This window comes from Pinus tabuliformis, chromosome 1_2 (assembly GCF_031772625.1).
Source record: "Pinus tabuliformis cultivar Carrire ecotype Pingquan chromosome 1_2, CPIR1, whole genome shotgun sequence".
NCBI classification, from domain to species: domain Eukaryota; kingdom Viridiplantae; phylum Streptophyta; class Pinopsida; order Pinales; family Pinaceae; genus Pinus; species Pinus tabuliformis.
The window spans coordinates 1,173,147,889-1,173,164,280 of NC_142298.1; the positions used below are offsets into that span (position 1 = coordinate 1,173,147,889).

The following is a 16,392-nucleotide window of genomic DNA, read 5'->3' on the forward strand; positions in this document are numbered from 1 at the left end:
AATTTAATAAATTATTCATTTTGAGATAATATTAATCGTTTGGGCTCATCATTCTCACTTTTCCTAACACTTATATTCATTCCCTAACAATTATGTTCATGCAGATCTTAATCTAACCTTCTTTAATGGTAATATTCATGCCTTCTCTAAGAAACTAGGCCCAACACTCTTCACATCTTCTATCAAAATTCTTGTCCCTGAATATGGGTGAAGTGTTCACCCATAAAGTTATGAATTGTAATTAACTAATACCTGTAACTAATACCTATTTTCAATTGTATGGTGGATATTATTTCAATCGTCTAACACCAAAATTAATGGTCCAAAATGACATAAGTGGCATGGAAAGGGAGTTCTTCTCAGAGGGAAACACCCTACGACATAATTATTAGTAACAATAATGATTTACAATAAAGATATAATTTAGTTAATTTCTTGACATTTTTAATTTTGGCAAAGTGAGATGTGTCAAGGTGGATCTATTGATGGTTATCATGGATCAATGCCTAGCAACATTTACCAGCCATTTAATTTATATACTTATGCTAATTTTGATTGATTTAATAAAACACAGTTCCTGTCTTCTTTTTTTTTTTTTCCCTGGGAAAAAGTCGTAATTTCTATTAGAGTTAAGAAATTACATTTTGTAGATGCCGAAGCATTCATATAGAGGCAGCTGTGCCTGTCAAGTTCATAGACTGCTAGAATAGATAGTGAAGAAAAACAAGTTGTCTCCACGCAGGGAGCAATTTCCAAAACTGGGTACTAGTAGTGTTCACAATTGTAACCATGCTCTGCGCAGAGAGCCATATATATATGTTGATAACATCAAAAGTATAGTGCTGTACTCAGGACTAGACAATAGAAATATATACAAGCTATAAACAAAAAAGATTCTGTAAGTGGGCTTTATAGCCCATCTGCCATATGATCATCAAATGGTCTGTGATAATGCTGGAAGTATGTTCCGTCGATTTCCTCCTGTATCAGCCAGTTGTCTCCTTGTCTGTGCGCTGCCTCTTTGGAGAGCTGGTCGGCGATGGTGTTCTGTTCCCTGTAGATGTGTCGACAGACAAATGATTCAAAGGAAGCAGTCAGTCTTTTAGCTTCATCTAATATGTGTCTCAACGAAAATGCATGACAATGAGATGCATCATTCAGCCAATTGCATACTATTTTAGAGTCTCCAAACAGCTGGAGGTGTCTACATTGTTTTTGGATAGCAAAGTGTATGATGTGTTTAGCTGTGCACAGTTCAGCATAATTGTTGGTGCCTCTGCCTAAGTTTATTTGTATCTTATAGCAGTGTGTTTCGTTGAGATAAAGTATTGCTCCTCCTCCACAGCCCACATCTTGCGCCGAGCCATCAAAGAAGGCCCATGGTTTTGATTTGTCGATGTTCACATGTCGTATGATACGTGATGGGGCTATGGATTCCTCTTCTGGTATCATGTTATAGTCAGCAATAGTGTGGAGTAGGATAGTGGGCCAGTGAGGGTCTCTATGGTTAAAGATAGCCTGGTTTCGGGCGATCCAAACGACCCAGCAAGCGAGCAACGGAATATTGTTAGATTTCCCTGAGTGGTTATGATACCAATTTTCCCATGCATCCATTATATTATTTACTTGCCAATTTTTCAAATGCGGGAAGTATGTGATGAGGGCATGCCAAAACTGTAATGTAATTTTGCAGTTCAAGAATAAATGTTCAGTGCTTTCTTCCTCCCCGTGACATAGATGACAGCGAAAAGGTCCATGAAAGGATCTCTTCATGAGATTTGTGCCCGTTGGAATTTTATCAAACAGAATGTTCCACATTAGAAATCGTGTACGGGGGGCCGACTTGAGTTTCCATAAAGCTTTCCATGTGGGGTGGATAGTCAGAGGTTTGTAAGGCTCCATGAGTTTTAGATAACCAAGCTTTGGGACGTATGCTCCATGCTTAGCAAAGGCCCATATGATTTCATCAAGTCCTTCTATGAGCCTGATGTGGGCTTGTGTGAGAGCGTCCATATACTCCATCCATTCATTCTGCCACTGAGCCGGAATTTCTAATGCTTGTGCACTGGTCCATGCCTGATGGAGGAAGGTGGAGTTTGCATTATCTCCAATATGCATAATGTTGGTGATTCCTTTGTCATTAAGGTGCCTAATGAGGCCAGCTGATAGTCTATGAACATTTCCACATCTGACCCACGGATCCTGACCAATACGCACCGCATTGCCTGCCTTAATGCGCCAAGTTAATCCTTCACGTAACAGAGGTAAGGTACCAATAATCGCTTTCCATATGATGGATATGTTTTGATTTGTTCCATGCTGAGTGCATATCCAATCCAGCACGTTCAGGGGCTTCATGTATTTTGTATATGCTACCCGTGTCCATAGTCCATCAGAGGTGAGGAGCTACCACCCAAGTTTGGCAGCCAGTGCCCTGGAGAATAGGTCAAGCCTCTTAATACCCCATCTCCCCCAGCGTTTGGGTTTGGCGATGGTGTCCCATTTGACCCAAGCAAAAAGTATTCCTGGCTGATGTCCCTTCCAAAGAAATCTGCTGCATATATGTTGTAACCTGTTCAAAATGCCCTTAGGTATCCAGGTAAGGGCCATCCAATAGACTGGCGCGGCTTCAATCACAGCTTTAATGAGGATCAGTCTTCCAGCACGGGAGAGATATCGATGGTACCATACCTGGAGTCTCTTTTCCACTTTAGCTATGAGCCATAACCAGTCTGCTATTCTGTAGCCATTAGGTTTAAATCTGAAACCAAGGTACTTTATACCATCCGACAGGGTCAAGTTGATAAAGGGGAAGCGTTGAGTAGCATAGGCAGTTTCATGTATAGAATAGCCAATTGTAGTAATCGTGGATTTATTATCGTTGATCCTCATACCTGTAGCTTGCTGGAAGAGAAGAATGGAGTTATGAAGGGTAGTGGTGTCCCCAATACTGCCATTCAAAAAGATCAGGATGTCATCAACAAATAATAGATTAGTGAGGTAGAAGTTATCCGCAAGTTTAATGCCAGACAAAAGATGCATATCACGAGCAGATGAGATAACTCTACTTAAACCTTCCATAATAAGCAAACACAGCAGAGGTGAGAGCGGACATCCCTGTCTGAGTCCTCTCTCAGAAGTAAAGAACGAGGTAGCTTCCCCATTGAGTAATACACTATATGATACATCGGTGATGCATCTCATAGTCTATTTGATGAAGTCATAGGGGAACCCCAGATGTGTAAGCAGCAGCCTCAAGTATAACCAGTTCGTTCTGTCAAATGCCTTGGACAGATCCACTTTTAGAATCATTCCTTTTTGCTTTTTGATCTGCAAGGTGTGCATAAGTTCTTGGGTTGTGGCAATAGCCTCGTGGATCTGTCTGTGGTGAAGGAAAGAAAATTGTTCGGAGGAAATGTGATGCGAGAGAATGGGCTTGAGGCGGTTGGCGATGGTATTAGCTATGATCTTGTAGAGGCAGTTACAGAGAGAGATGGGGCAGAAGTCATCGAAAGTGCTCGGGCATTAGATTTGGGGATGAGGGCAATGAAAGTGAATTTAATAGCAGAGGATATTCTGCCTCTCCTCCTGCTGTCCTCCACAATCTTCAGAAGGTCATTACCCAGGATTTCAAAGAAAGCGAGGTAGAATTCAATGGTCCATCCATCTGGGCCAGGGCTTTTATCTTTTTTGAACCATTTCAGTGTAGCCTCCAATTCTTCCATGGTCACTTCCTTCTGAAGTTCCTCAGATTCTTCCTGTTCAATATATCTAGGGAAAATTTCGGCCACCCTCATGATTTCCAAGATATTAACTTCTTCAGGAGCTTTATAAATGCCTCTAAAGTGCTATGTGGCCAGCCTGGCCAGGTTCTGTTGTGAAGTAACAGGATGCCCTTGGTCGTTTCTTAACTCCCAAATAGTATTGATGACTTTGCGGCCATTAGCAAATTTATGATAAAATTTTGTATTATCATCCCCCTCCGTGAGCCAAATAGCTCTGCTTCTAAGCCTCCAGATTTCTTCTCTTTCTCTCAGGATTTGTGAGCATTTTGCAATGAGAGAGGTGTAATTCTCCTTGCTCTCAGGGGAGAGGAAGGTCCCAGATGACGAATCTTCAAATTCTGCAATGACTCTTTCCGCCTCTTTTAGGGTCTGATTATCTTGGATGCGTTTTTGATGAGCCCAATTTTTAGTAATCTGCTTGAGTTCTGTAAGTTTCCTAACAAAGCCCACTGAGATATCCTCATCATCCCTGATGAGATTGGTTTGCCAGTAATTATGGACCAATTGGATGTAAGAGGGATCCTGTAGCCAAGAGGCATTAAACTTGAAGGGGCTTTTGATTTTGTGGGTGATGTCCTCTGCTTCTAAGAAAATAGGCCGATGATCGGAAATGCCTCCCGATCCAACCCATTGACGAACTCTGGGGAGGTTATTAATCAGAGATTCCTTAATAAGAAATCTATCGAGTCTCCTAGCCAGGCTTTGTTCTCCACTTCTGTTATTTGACCAGGTATATTGTAGTCTAGCAGACGGTATATCCACCCACTGATGTTCCTCTAGTAGGCTAGACATAGTATCTGTTAGGGAATCGACCTGTGCCAAGTGCCCCCAAGACTCACTGAAACCAAGGGAGAAGTTTAGATCCCCTCCAAGAATGATGTTGTCTGCTTGGAATAATTCTGATTCTAGTAAGGACCGCCAGTAGTTGGCACGGTCAGCACAAGGGCCATAGACATTGATGATTCTGATGTCCCTTTCTACAGAATGCGAACTAATGTCTAGCCCAATGAATCCTCTTCCTCCCCAAATATTCCGGACCTCCGCAGCTCTGTTATTGACCCCAATGGCCAAACCCCCTGATCGACCGGACGCATCCAGTGCATGGAAGGTCCAGTTAGGTAGCCAGGAAGTGAGGGTATGGATGAGGGGATCGGCCTGACAGAGTGTTTCTTGAAGAAAAATAATGTCCAGCAGTGATGATAAGAGCAGTCTCTTAAGCGCTAGTTTTTTGGCTAAACTAGCAAACCCACGGCAGTTGAAGGAGAGAATCTTCATGTGGGGAGGGGAAAAGGGCCATCCTTCGCTCTAAGGGCCCTGAAGATAGTTTGCTGTCGCCCAAGGGCAACTTCTTCATCAGCAGTGTGTCTTGCCTTGGTAATGCGGGAGGGTCGACCCCGGGAGTTCTTGAGGGCCATGGGAGCGTTAGCCAGGTCGAGGCCTACAGCATCCGGACCTCTGTCCTTTGTGCGGGGTCGGAGAGAATAACGGGGGGAAGGCTGGGTCGAAAGAAAGGAGAGGGTTGCCAGGGACGAAGTGATCCGCGATGGAGGGGCCACCGGTGAAGGGAACGGAAGGGAGCAAATGAGTGAAGTGTGTGTGCGGAAACTCAGGGGGTGAGAAGCAGAGGATAAAATAGCGGAGATAGGTTCAGAGCCAATATAATTATGAGATGAGATGCCCAACGACATGCAAGAAATAGGAGATGTCGGAGAAGGGAAAGTGTAAGACTTACCCGATTTCTCAAAGCCCGCTTGTTCCGTCGGTGGCTACACCGGTGCTGGTGATGCAGGAGGAGGAGCAGGGGGAGCCATAGCTGTATCAGCTGCCTCCGGATTGCTCCGAGGTTCCTCCACATTCTGAGTGCGCTCATGCTCCCCATTGTTTTGAATAGGTTGCGGCCTGGGGGGATTGTCCTGAGGCGGATCGACTGCATCTTCCTTATCAGTCGTCATCGCTTTCCTGAGGAGTGGGCAGTCCCTATATAAATGGCCCACTTTATGGCACCTGCGACAACGATATGGAATACCTTCGTAATCTATAATCTGCCTGTGCACTGTATCTCTCCACTGAATGCTTATGTGTTCTTGCAGGCCTCCCCTTGTGTCCAGGTTAATGAGAATCCTGGCATAGGCCATCATGCCCGTCTGCTGATAGGATTTGTCGTAGTCCATGAATGTGCCAATGGCATTGCCGATTCTCCTGAATATGTCTTCTGACCAGTAGTGAAGTGGAAGTCCTGGAAGCCGAATCCATACCGGTCCGATGCCTATCTGTTCTGTCTCTGGGTCAAACAATGGAGACCATCTCTTCAGGAGCACCGAGGCATGATCAAAGTGCCAGTAGGAGGACAGAACCCAGTTGGTATGATCAGCACGAGCGAATCTCAGTGCGAACCATCCCCTCACGAAGGTCTCCACGAAAGGGATATCCACCAAACGATGGCCCCAAACTTCAGCTGCCCAGGTCTTCAAGCGTGCTGCCGAGTAGCTTCATCCCTTGATGCGTCCGACCAAAACTCGATCAGCAAAATCCATAGTCTCTCCTCACCGAATGTCCTCTTCCAATCTGAGAAAGATGTCGTCCTATTTGGACTTGAAGCACTTGTATTTCCGTTTAGGGCCCCGAGGAGGGGGATAGCTCTGAGGGCGACCGGGGAGAGGGGTGCTAGTGTTCAGCGGTGCTGGGTTGAGATGTGAAGAGGAGGGGTCACTGATGCCGGATACAGAAGGAAGGCCCGAGAGCGGAGGTACGGAAGTGAAACTACCAGAAGTATGACCGAAGGAGCCCGGGATTCCGGCGGAGGGGTAGGGTAAAGAGGGGTTTTGAAGCGGATGAGGGAATGAGCCAGATGCCGGAGGATGGAGACCAGGGTTAGGGTTTAGGCAACCGGAGACAAACCCTAGGGTTGCCGGAGAATGAGGGGGGGTGGAGAGAGCAGGCCAAGTCGGTGGATCATCCGGGAGGACCACAGGGTTAGACGGCTGCTGGTCACCAAACGGAAACGGAGAGAAATTTTCGGAGAACCCTGTGCTGTACATACCTCCTGAAGTGGCAAAGGGAGTGCGCCAGATGGAGACCCCTTCCAATGGGTCGGCTGAATAATCAACGGCTTCGATGTCCTCCATTGCCAGCTGCGTCTCGGATCTGCGGACACCTCGAAACGGAGAGTAAACCGGGGAAAACGACAGTTCCCAGTTCAGTAACGGGCCGTGCAGGGTGGTCCAAAACCGTCACAGTAAGTCGCTGGATGTCGCGGCACAGTCTCTACCCTCCGATAATGCTACCAGCGTGATAGCGGCAAGGTTCTCGGCGGTTAAGGTGAGCCGGTAACAGAGGATGGTGGGCGCGTAAACGGGAGGCGTCGTTCAGCTGCTGCAGAGAGTTGTAACCCTAACCTAAACCTTCTCGTGTCTTAGCCCGACCGGTCTCCATCGCTCCCCCTTCAACCAGCATTTTCCAGTTCCTGTCTTCTTAAATTAGTATTCTTTTAAATATTGTTTATTTACTTTTCACATTCTTTATATAGATATATATATATATATATATATATATATATATATATATATATAGATATATATATATATATATATATATATATATATATATATATATATATATATATATATATATATATGAATGAAAAATCCTCTCACCAAAATGGAAAATAAGAAATAAATTAAGCATGATATAATATATTTATATTATATTATTATTATTATTATGAAACGAGTAGTCTTTAAGTGTGACTTTTTAGAAAGTTTTCCAGTTCATTTGTTGATCTAATTTGTCTAGAATCAGACAAGGATTCATTGAAATCACAAGTTTGATGGGTGAATTCTTCAAAATCGAAGTGCCCAAGGGGTTTTTGAGGGTGTTGAATCCATATATGCAGTCAAAACTAGTTTAAACAACACAAATCAATATTTGGCCACAAAATTTTTCAAAATTGAACTACCCTAAGGGTTTTTGAGGGTGTTGAATCCATATATGTAGTCAAAACTATTTTAAACAACACAAATCGGGATTTGGCCACAATTGTTTTCATCCGATTATGACAAAAAGTCCACTAGAAACTCCAAATGTCTCACTTAAAGATTACTCCTTTTCTTTAAACAAAAAGTACTTTCTACTCTAAGATGAATTGAAAACACAATCTTAGATGTTGATGCAACATATGATTAGTTTTATGTGATTTACAAGCCCACTACTAATATCATTTTCATAACTTGTACCAAAATCTTAAATATCTATTTGAGTTCTATGTGGTCATTAGTGGACATATTACATGTCAAGGGTCAATAACATCAAAATTCTAAGAGGCTACAAGACCTTGAAGAAACCAAAAGTCCCTTAGTGAATTCATATAAGACAAGAAAACCTCCATCTAAGTGAAAAGTTTCCTTAGATAGTGAATCTATAAAATTGTTAAGTTCTTTATATATAGCACTAAAACTAATAATTTGAAAGACACAGAGATATTCATTAAATGTAATGTTAGCTATCAAAGACAACTACTATGGACCTAAATTTCATTGTCCATCCATTCAATAATCATAATGGTATTCAAATATATGTAGTTGCACACTTTTTTTCTCTAAAGTGCACTTTGATAGGAAGAATAATGCTCTCAGTTAACCTTGGTTATTAGACCCATAACCGGGCTTTCCTTATTAGCAAAATATTGATCCTCAATAGTAAATAAAACAAAACTCTGACTATGAAAGTGTTTAAAAATCTCTATTAATTAAGCTTTATGCACAATCCTCATTCATAATCTCCTCCCAAGTCACCTGAATGGTTTTTAGCTTTATACTAGGATTATAAGAAGAAAATGGACAAAAAGCTTCTAATGAAATTTTCAAAGTGAGAGCTTAGAAATGCTCAAAAGCCTGACATTTCTTACCAACCAAATTTCCCAAGTAATCAAGTATGGAAGTGTTCTATACTCCTTCAATTCACATCCATTAAAGTGCTCTTTAAAGCAAACTTCTAAGGGCACTTTGTCCCAATGTTGAAGTGAGATCAAATGTTCAACCTCTTTTCATACTATCTTGAGTAAGGGGTGAATGCATGAAGATGGGTTACACATTTGGGCCAAATTTGGTGATGAAATTTCAATTTTTTTCTCGTTTATAGAATTGAAGCACTCAAAATTCATATATGCATTGTGAATTTTGATTTGGAGTAAAAAGACAATTTGTGGAGAATTATGTTGTTGTCCTAATGATATTTTTTGCAAAAAAAACTAGTGTCGTATAACCTGTCAATTTTCCATTAAATGAAATGCTTGTTCTTACAAATTTTCCCACATCTCAAGAGGTATGCATGTGTTTGTGTAGCATAACTTAGTCCAAAATGTGTAAATTTTAAAACACATCTATATGAACATGATCTACATGGAGAGCATTAAGTTTTTCATTTTCTTTTTTTTTAATGAAAAATTATATTATTTATAATTTTTTAAAGTTGGCGAAGTAATATTTCAATTACATTTTGCAGACATATGTGTTCATGTAAGATTTTTTTCAATTGTTTAAATAAATTGAAAAACCAATAGTACCCTTTTTAAGAGGGCCCATAAACGAAGATAGTGGTATTTTTTTGTTGTGTATATTTTATGTTATTGATTTTTATTCATCCCCTTTGAAACTGTCCAAAAAAAATTCAAGCATTATGTTTAGAAGAAATTAGATGAAAAATATCATATGAATTTGAAGGTGTCAAACTCATATGCCATTGGAGAGAGGATTCTTTCACGAATCCAATATGATCAATTGTGCCACTTAATGACAAATTATGCTCTAAATCAACCAGGGTACAAAATGGTGTTGTAGAGAAATCTACAGAAGTGGAGCTAAAAATATGTTTTTTAGGCCCTCAATAGCTCGATCGAGCACTTGAGATAAAATTTTAAATAACGCAATTGAGGGTTTAAGAAACCCACAATCGAGCACTTAATGTGGTCAAATAAAATCTTGATCTAGCTTTAAGGCTTGATCGAGCCACTTTATTTAATTCCACGCCTAGGTTGTATTGGTAGGAAATTTCAAAAACATGGCTCGATCAAGCATATTTCTTTATTGGGCCTCTAGCTCGATTGAGCTCCTAGATAACCTCGGGTTACACACGAGCATAGTCGAGGGTTTGTTTTAATGCTCGATTGAGCTATATATTTAAGCCCTCAAACAACTCGATCGAGGGCTCAAATATTACTTGATCGAGCACTTAAAATGGATCGATCAAGTTGTTGTTTTTCACCCAAAACACGCCCTCTCTTGCCAAACAATGTAACACAACTTTATGCATAGACCCTAAGGGTATTCTTTAAATAAATGCAAGGGATTTTTTTCATTACTTATAGAGCGGATGAAAATGCTTGGACTTGTGTTGTGGGGAAAAGTATCCGATGCGGATGACACTATCCCTACTCTAAAGGTGACAGTCTTTAGCAACAACTGAAAGTAAAGTTTTCATGTTCCACTTTATGAAAATACAGAGAGAATGAAGAGAAGGTCAACCAACCTGGTGTCTTTCGCTTAGTCGATCCTTGTCCTTCTCTCTTTGTATCTCGTTCCCAGCTCCTTGCTCTCCTAGCCGGTCCAGCTACACACAGATCCTGCACGAAACAAAAGAGCAAACTACAAGATACATGTACTCATAACTGAAGCATGGATTAGGGTGCATCAAATATACATGTAAACACAAAACATCTATGTAAGACAAGTATATAGGAGAACATGCAAAACTTTATTGATAGAAAGTAACAGGGTTCTGAGAAGGTTACAACCAATAATGATGGCTCCAATCCAGCAGCACCTCCCCAGCAGCAAGAACTCTCCTCTTCACCTCTAGTAAAACAATCACCCAATAGCTCTGACTGCAAACCAACAGCACCTCCTTGCTTATACAAAATTCCAGCCTCCCTAGACCTCATAGAAGAGCTCTATATATAGGGCAGAAGAGGAAAGGATGAGTCAGCTTGAGACTGACATGAAGCTGCCTTGTGTCCTTTCCCTCTTCAGTTAATCTTCAGTTCCTGTGTCCACTTGGAGATCCTTGCTTACACATGGTGATCAAGTACCTCTTACTCATCACAAGGCGAATCTCATGAACCAAGTGTCAGTTTGGAAGCTTCCTGGGCAGTTGACACCTTGCAGGATGACTGTGCCACTTGGCCAATCTCGCCCAGCGCAGGTAGCCTTCATTAATCTTGACTTCCAGCGCAGGTACAAAGAGGGACAGTTGCATTCCAGCGCAGAAGCTCAGTGGAGCAGCTGACATGATCCAAAATAAGCCTGTTTTGAAGTGTTTTCAGGTGGAGAACTGATTGGAAGTGCTGTTGGTTGATGACCTTGTTCTTTTAGGGGTAAGAACAACATGTTTAGGGACTGAGGATCCCTGTAATTATTGACATTCCATGCTCCTTGACGCGAGGCACAAAAATGTCTATAACAGTTGCCCCCTAAAGTATGAGGCCGTTTATCGGGTGAAATGCTTTAGCTAGAGGGTCCGAAGTTCATTCCAGTGCTGAGGAGAGTGCCCTGTAATACAATACAATACAATACATTATTTTTCATTCAATTTTCATGATCTAGCTGAGGCGGGCATTCCCATGCTCAGCTTTTATAAATACATTTTGGTACATATGACAGACGATCGTCTGATGACAGACTGATAATCTTCCGCTGAAATTATCATCCTTTGATAGGATGATCATCTGCTACAATGATGTACATGGCAAATGTTTTTATATTTCCTGAATATATATCGCAGCCCGGATGGATGAAACTAGATCCGGGGTCTTCAAATTCGTTCGATCTTCACTCTAAGTACAAGTCGATCCACGTGAGAATTGCGCTGAAGTCGAACATGGAAAGACATCGCTTGATTACCGGTCAATAATGAAAACCGTTAACAAGCGCGAGAGGAATCACCAATAATGACGATGACCCTCAAGGTACTGCAGTACAATTCACGTGGCGTGAATAAAGGACTTGGCGTCGAACGCCACGCAAAATCTTCTGGTCGAAGGTCATTGATGTATACCTGTCGCCGGAAGTGAGAAACTTGCCATTGAGGCATGCAAGCTTCAAAGTACTGATGGGGGTGTTCCTAGATCAACTTCTTGGATAATGAGCTGATGTCGACAAGAAGCGATCCGTCAAAGGAGGGCCTTAATGAATCCCACATCAATGACACGGAACGGAGCTAATGATTTAGTGGAGGTAAAAAACAAACTGTGACATATGATTCAGGGTGGCGATCATGAATGGATGAAGGATAATGTATGGCAGTGGATGGGACACGGTTGACACTTTCATAATGACCCCTCTTGAACATATAACGACACTGATGCGATGGATCGGTAGCATTACCCCAAATGTGGATGGTGTGGCGAGGACCATGGTGATGAGACCGGTGAATGAAACAACCCAACCCGATGTGGTACGGAGGAAAAGTGTCATGTTCAAGAGTGACTTGCTACCTTTAAACTTTGATGTTCTCCCAATTTTTCCCCAGTCATTTCTGACCAGTACCTCTTTATTTTTGTCAAGCTTGAGGAGGATAACATATGCTTGTTCTATAACCTGCCCTTCGGGCAAGCCCATCGCTAAGATTTAACGAGCCTAGCGATAGGGAAACTCGTTCTCGTCTAAAGACAAGTTTGTCGCTATTTAATCATTTTAACGAGTCTAACGACAAAGAAAACTCGGTCCTTTTCATTTTTAGAGAGTCTGAAAAGGTACAGAAAGTCAACTCCATAATTCCTTTTTCGTCATCTAATCCCTTAAGTCCGAAAAAGTATAAAACAATACAAAAGGGATGGTTGTTCGGTACTTTTACGAGCTGAACCAGACAAGCGCTCGATCTTTTTGTGTAATAATCCCTCAGGTCCAAAAAGATTAAAATCTAGAGGAGGGATAGCGTTCCGGTCGTTTAACGAGCTGGAAGGCCAAAACTCGGCAAACTTTTCATATTTTACGAGTCAGTGAAAAGAGCTCAAAGAAGACTCGTCTTTTGAGGAACGAGTGATAAACAGGGATAGCTACAGATTCCAGGTACAAATTGGAATTTTCCAATCACGGTAATGTCACAAGGGTGGCTAGGTGAAATCACTCTTTGCAGATGTTCCTCAAAAGGGGTAAACACACATATGGGGGTGAACGATCGGCCAAATGACAGTGGAGGTGATGGATGAAAACACGACCAGGGTTTTTAAAGGCTGATAGCTTTATGATCGCGATGGTTGTTTACCGGGATAGGTTCATTTTTTAATGAGCTTGGACTCTGCTGGAAACTTTGCTCACACTTTTCTATTTTTTAACGAGCATGAATTCCGTGGTAAAACTGCTCGATTCATGGTCAAATTTAATTTTTCACTTTTACTAGCTTCTTCTCTTTTCAAATGTAGTACTTCATCTTCAATTGCTGCAACAAATTTTGTTAGAAATGGACAATAATTGCATGAAAACGAGAATATAACCCTAATATTTAACTTTAAACTGTGTAAAAAGTCATAAAAAGGGGTTTTTACCTCTCATTTACCATTTCATTTGCATGTTGCTTGTTGGAGCTCTGGAGGTGCCTCTTCTTCCTTGATTTTCACCAGTTGATTCCGGGAGATTCTGTGGACGATTTTCGGCGCCGTTTGGACCAGGTAGGAGCTAAACCTTAGCCCTTCACTTTCATGGTTTCCTTTTTCAGTTTCATGCATGTTTTTCAGAGTTTCTGAGCCCCAGGGGTTCCATCAGGGCGCCCTGGCATCAGCGCAGGTTCCCCTTTTGAAAATTGCGCTGTATTTCAGTCAGTCTTAAGGCAGACTGCGTTCCAGAGCAGGGGGAAGACTCTCTGCCTGCGCTGGGCCTAGAAAAGCTGACTTTGCATGAGATTTTTTGATGATTTTTCGCCAGATTTTCATCAAAATCAGGAACTTACTCATCCTCTTGTTTGATTGCAGGGAACTTCTACCAAAATGTCCCTTACATGGCGAGAACGAGAACATGAAGTAGAGGACATGGTTGCACTCCATGACCCAGTCACGGTGAACGCGCTTCGGAACTGTGGACTGATGAAGTTCTTCCGTATCTCTAGTATGAGAGCACAGATATCTTTACTGCAGTATATGCTTGATGCTTGGGATCCTGTTAACCAAGTATTCCAGATTAGGGGGAAAACCATCCCCTTGACCATAGAGGACATGTACTTCTTGACTGGGTTGTCAAGGCGGGGTGCCCCCATTTCTTTGTCAGGTACGGTCCGAGGGACTAATTCCACTAGGGATTACATTCGTCAGTATTGCAGGGAAGGTTCACAGCCGAGCAAAGACGGCAAGATCAATATCCGTGACATCACTGACAGGTCTCTCAGGTCCATTCTGTTTACCATTGGTAGGATGGCAGGCAGCGCAGCTTTGCATGTTGCCAACAGGTCTTATATGCAGCACGCTTTGGAGTGTCTCCAACCGAAAGTGTTTAACTGGTGTGATGCAGTACTTGTTCAGATGAAAAGTCAATTGAACAAGGTAAAGGACGGGGGGCTGAAGAACTTTGGATTTGGTTCTATCTTGACTGCCTTTGTCTTGGAGAAAGTCCCATTGATGCAACCTCAGTACATCATGCTTGATTTGCCTTCTCCGACCGAGCCACGCATGCAGAGGTGGGTTGACCATATGTCCCGGCATGCTGGTCAACCTCATATTACTTTCACTGAGTCCTTCTTTAGGTGGTTCGAGCGTCAGGAGATGGCATTTTCTGAGTATCCATATGTGGGTATGGACTACCGAGGTGATCCGGACTTGGTGCTTCCGGATGGCGAGCAATGGGGCGCTATAGGTAAAATCTCTGACCATATCACTGTTTATTGTTTTATTCATGATGTTACTGTTCAAAACTGATCAAACTCTTGGGTGCATGCAGATGTCGGTCCCGTTCGTCCAGTAGCTCGTCCACGATTGCCAGTTGCTGCCCCAGCAGCAAAGCCTGCTAGGAGAGTTGTTATTCGCGACCTTGGTGATACTGAGATACTTGCAGCCGTGCAGGAGCAGGTCGAGAGCCTTACTCGTGGTCTTCCGAATGTACAGATTGACGAGTTACCTTTACAGTTGCAGCGGCACACCATTGGTGTGCCTAGACGATGGACTCGTCTCTTGCGCATGATTGCACAGACCGTGACGTACTTTCATGAGCACCACTAGGCTAGGGTGCCCCCTAGCATCTTTTTGAGTTCTAGGTCATATAACCAATTTTGTTTTGACTTCAGCACATTATGTATGAACTATAAACAGCTTTATATATATTTTGATTTTTGGAGTTTATTTTGGCTTATTTGTGATCCACTTGCATAGCACCGATGCATCTCTTTTATATATGTCGTAGATGTCTATCTAATACATAGTTTGCTAATGAATCTGTTAATGTGTTCAAGTTTCTGGAAATATGTTGGTATTGGATTGAATCAAACTCTCTTTCCAAAATCTTAACCCTTAGAAACATTCGATAAATAGCTGGATTGCGGACTGAATATATACCAGTGAGTTGTAGTATCACAAGTTGTGAGTCTAGCCTAACAATTAGTTGGCGTATACCATGGGCAATGGTATCAGAGAGGAGTTCAATCAACGCACTATACTCAACGATATTGTTTGTTGATCGACCAATACACACACCTCTGAAACTCACTAACTCGCCGCTTGGATCAAAAATGGCCCAGGCTGCGGAGGACAAACCCCGCGTACTACGACTCGCACCGTCGGCATATCCCACATATGTTTCAGAATAATTTGACATCTGCAACAAACGAGAAGGGTGGATTACTTAACCGAAACAAACATTTTAGCGAAAACAAAATACAACAAAAGCTCTCAGGTTACTATTCAAGCATAGTAACGCTTGAGGTACAACCCGTTACGGGGTTGCGCCAGTGGTATTCCGTCATAATCCATTAAATCGTAGGCTCCTTTTGCTAACACCCTTTTAACAATATAAGGACCCATCCATAAGGACTGAAATTTCCCTGCTCCTAATTTATCGGATTCTTGGTCGTAAAGCAAAACCAAGTCACCCTCAGAGAAGATGCGCGGTTTCACATTCTTGTCGAACTGCGCTTTGACTCGTTTCTTATGAGCCTCGTTCGTCAAAGCGGCGTCACGACGGTTTTCATCCAACTGGATCAATTCCAAGAAACGAGCCTCTTCTTCTGAGGTTCCGGGGAGGAGGTCAATTGCGAGTTTAAGAGACGAAATTTCGCACTGGATCGGTAAAACTGCCTCCAGGCCATACACCAATTGGAATGGTGTGAACCCAGTGGCGTTTTTTACCGAGGTTCGGTAAGCCCATAGTGCTGAGTACAGGATTAGATGCCATCTTCTCTTGTGAACCCCGATCATCCTTTGCAACATATGCTTCAGGACCTTGTTGATTGCTTCAACTTGTCCGTTGGCTTGTGGATAATATGGGGTAGAGCTGTCGTGAGATAGCCCTAGTTTGGCAGTTAATTCAACCATCATGTGATTGCGAAAATGCGATCCATGATCTGTCACTATAGCTTGCGGAACGCCGAACCTGGCGACTACATGATTGAAAAAGAAAAGGGCAGCTGTTTCACTAGT

At 42.4% G+C, this 16,392-nt stretch overlaps 1 protein-coding gene across 1 annotated transcript; it reads right to left on the bottom strand.

Annotated features, from left to right (window-relative positions):
- Positions 1 to 3,848: 3,848 nt before the first annotated feature.
- LOC149210415 (uncharacterized) lies at positions 3,849 to 5,060 on the bottom strand. The gene has a single exon (XM_089398956.1). The coding sequence runs from the start codon at positions 5,058 to 5,060 to the stop codon at positions 3,849 to 3,851; it is 1,212 nt and encodes a 403-aa protein (XP_089255082.1).
- Between the last annotated feature and the right edge of the window lie 11,332 nt (positions 5,061 to 16,392).

What these genes read in the sequence shown, in the direction of transcription:
- LOC149210415 (XM_089398956.1), bottom strand. Translation starts at nt 5,060, where the DNA reads ATGAAGATTCTCTCCTTCAACTGCCGTGGGTTTGCTAGTTTAGCCAAA.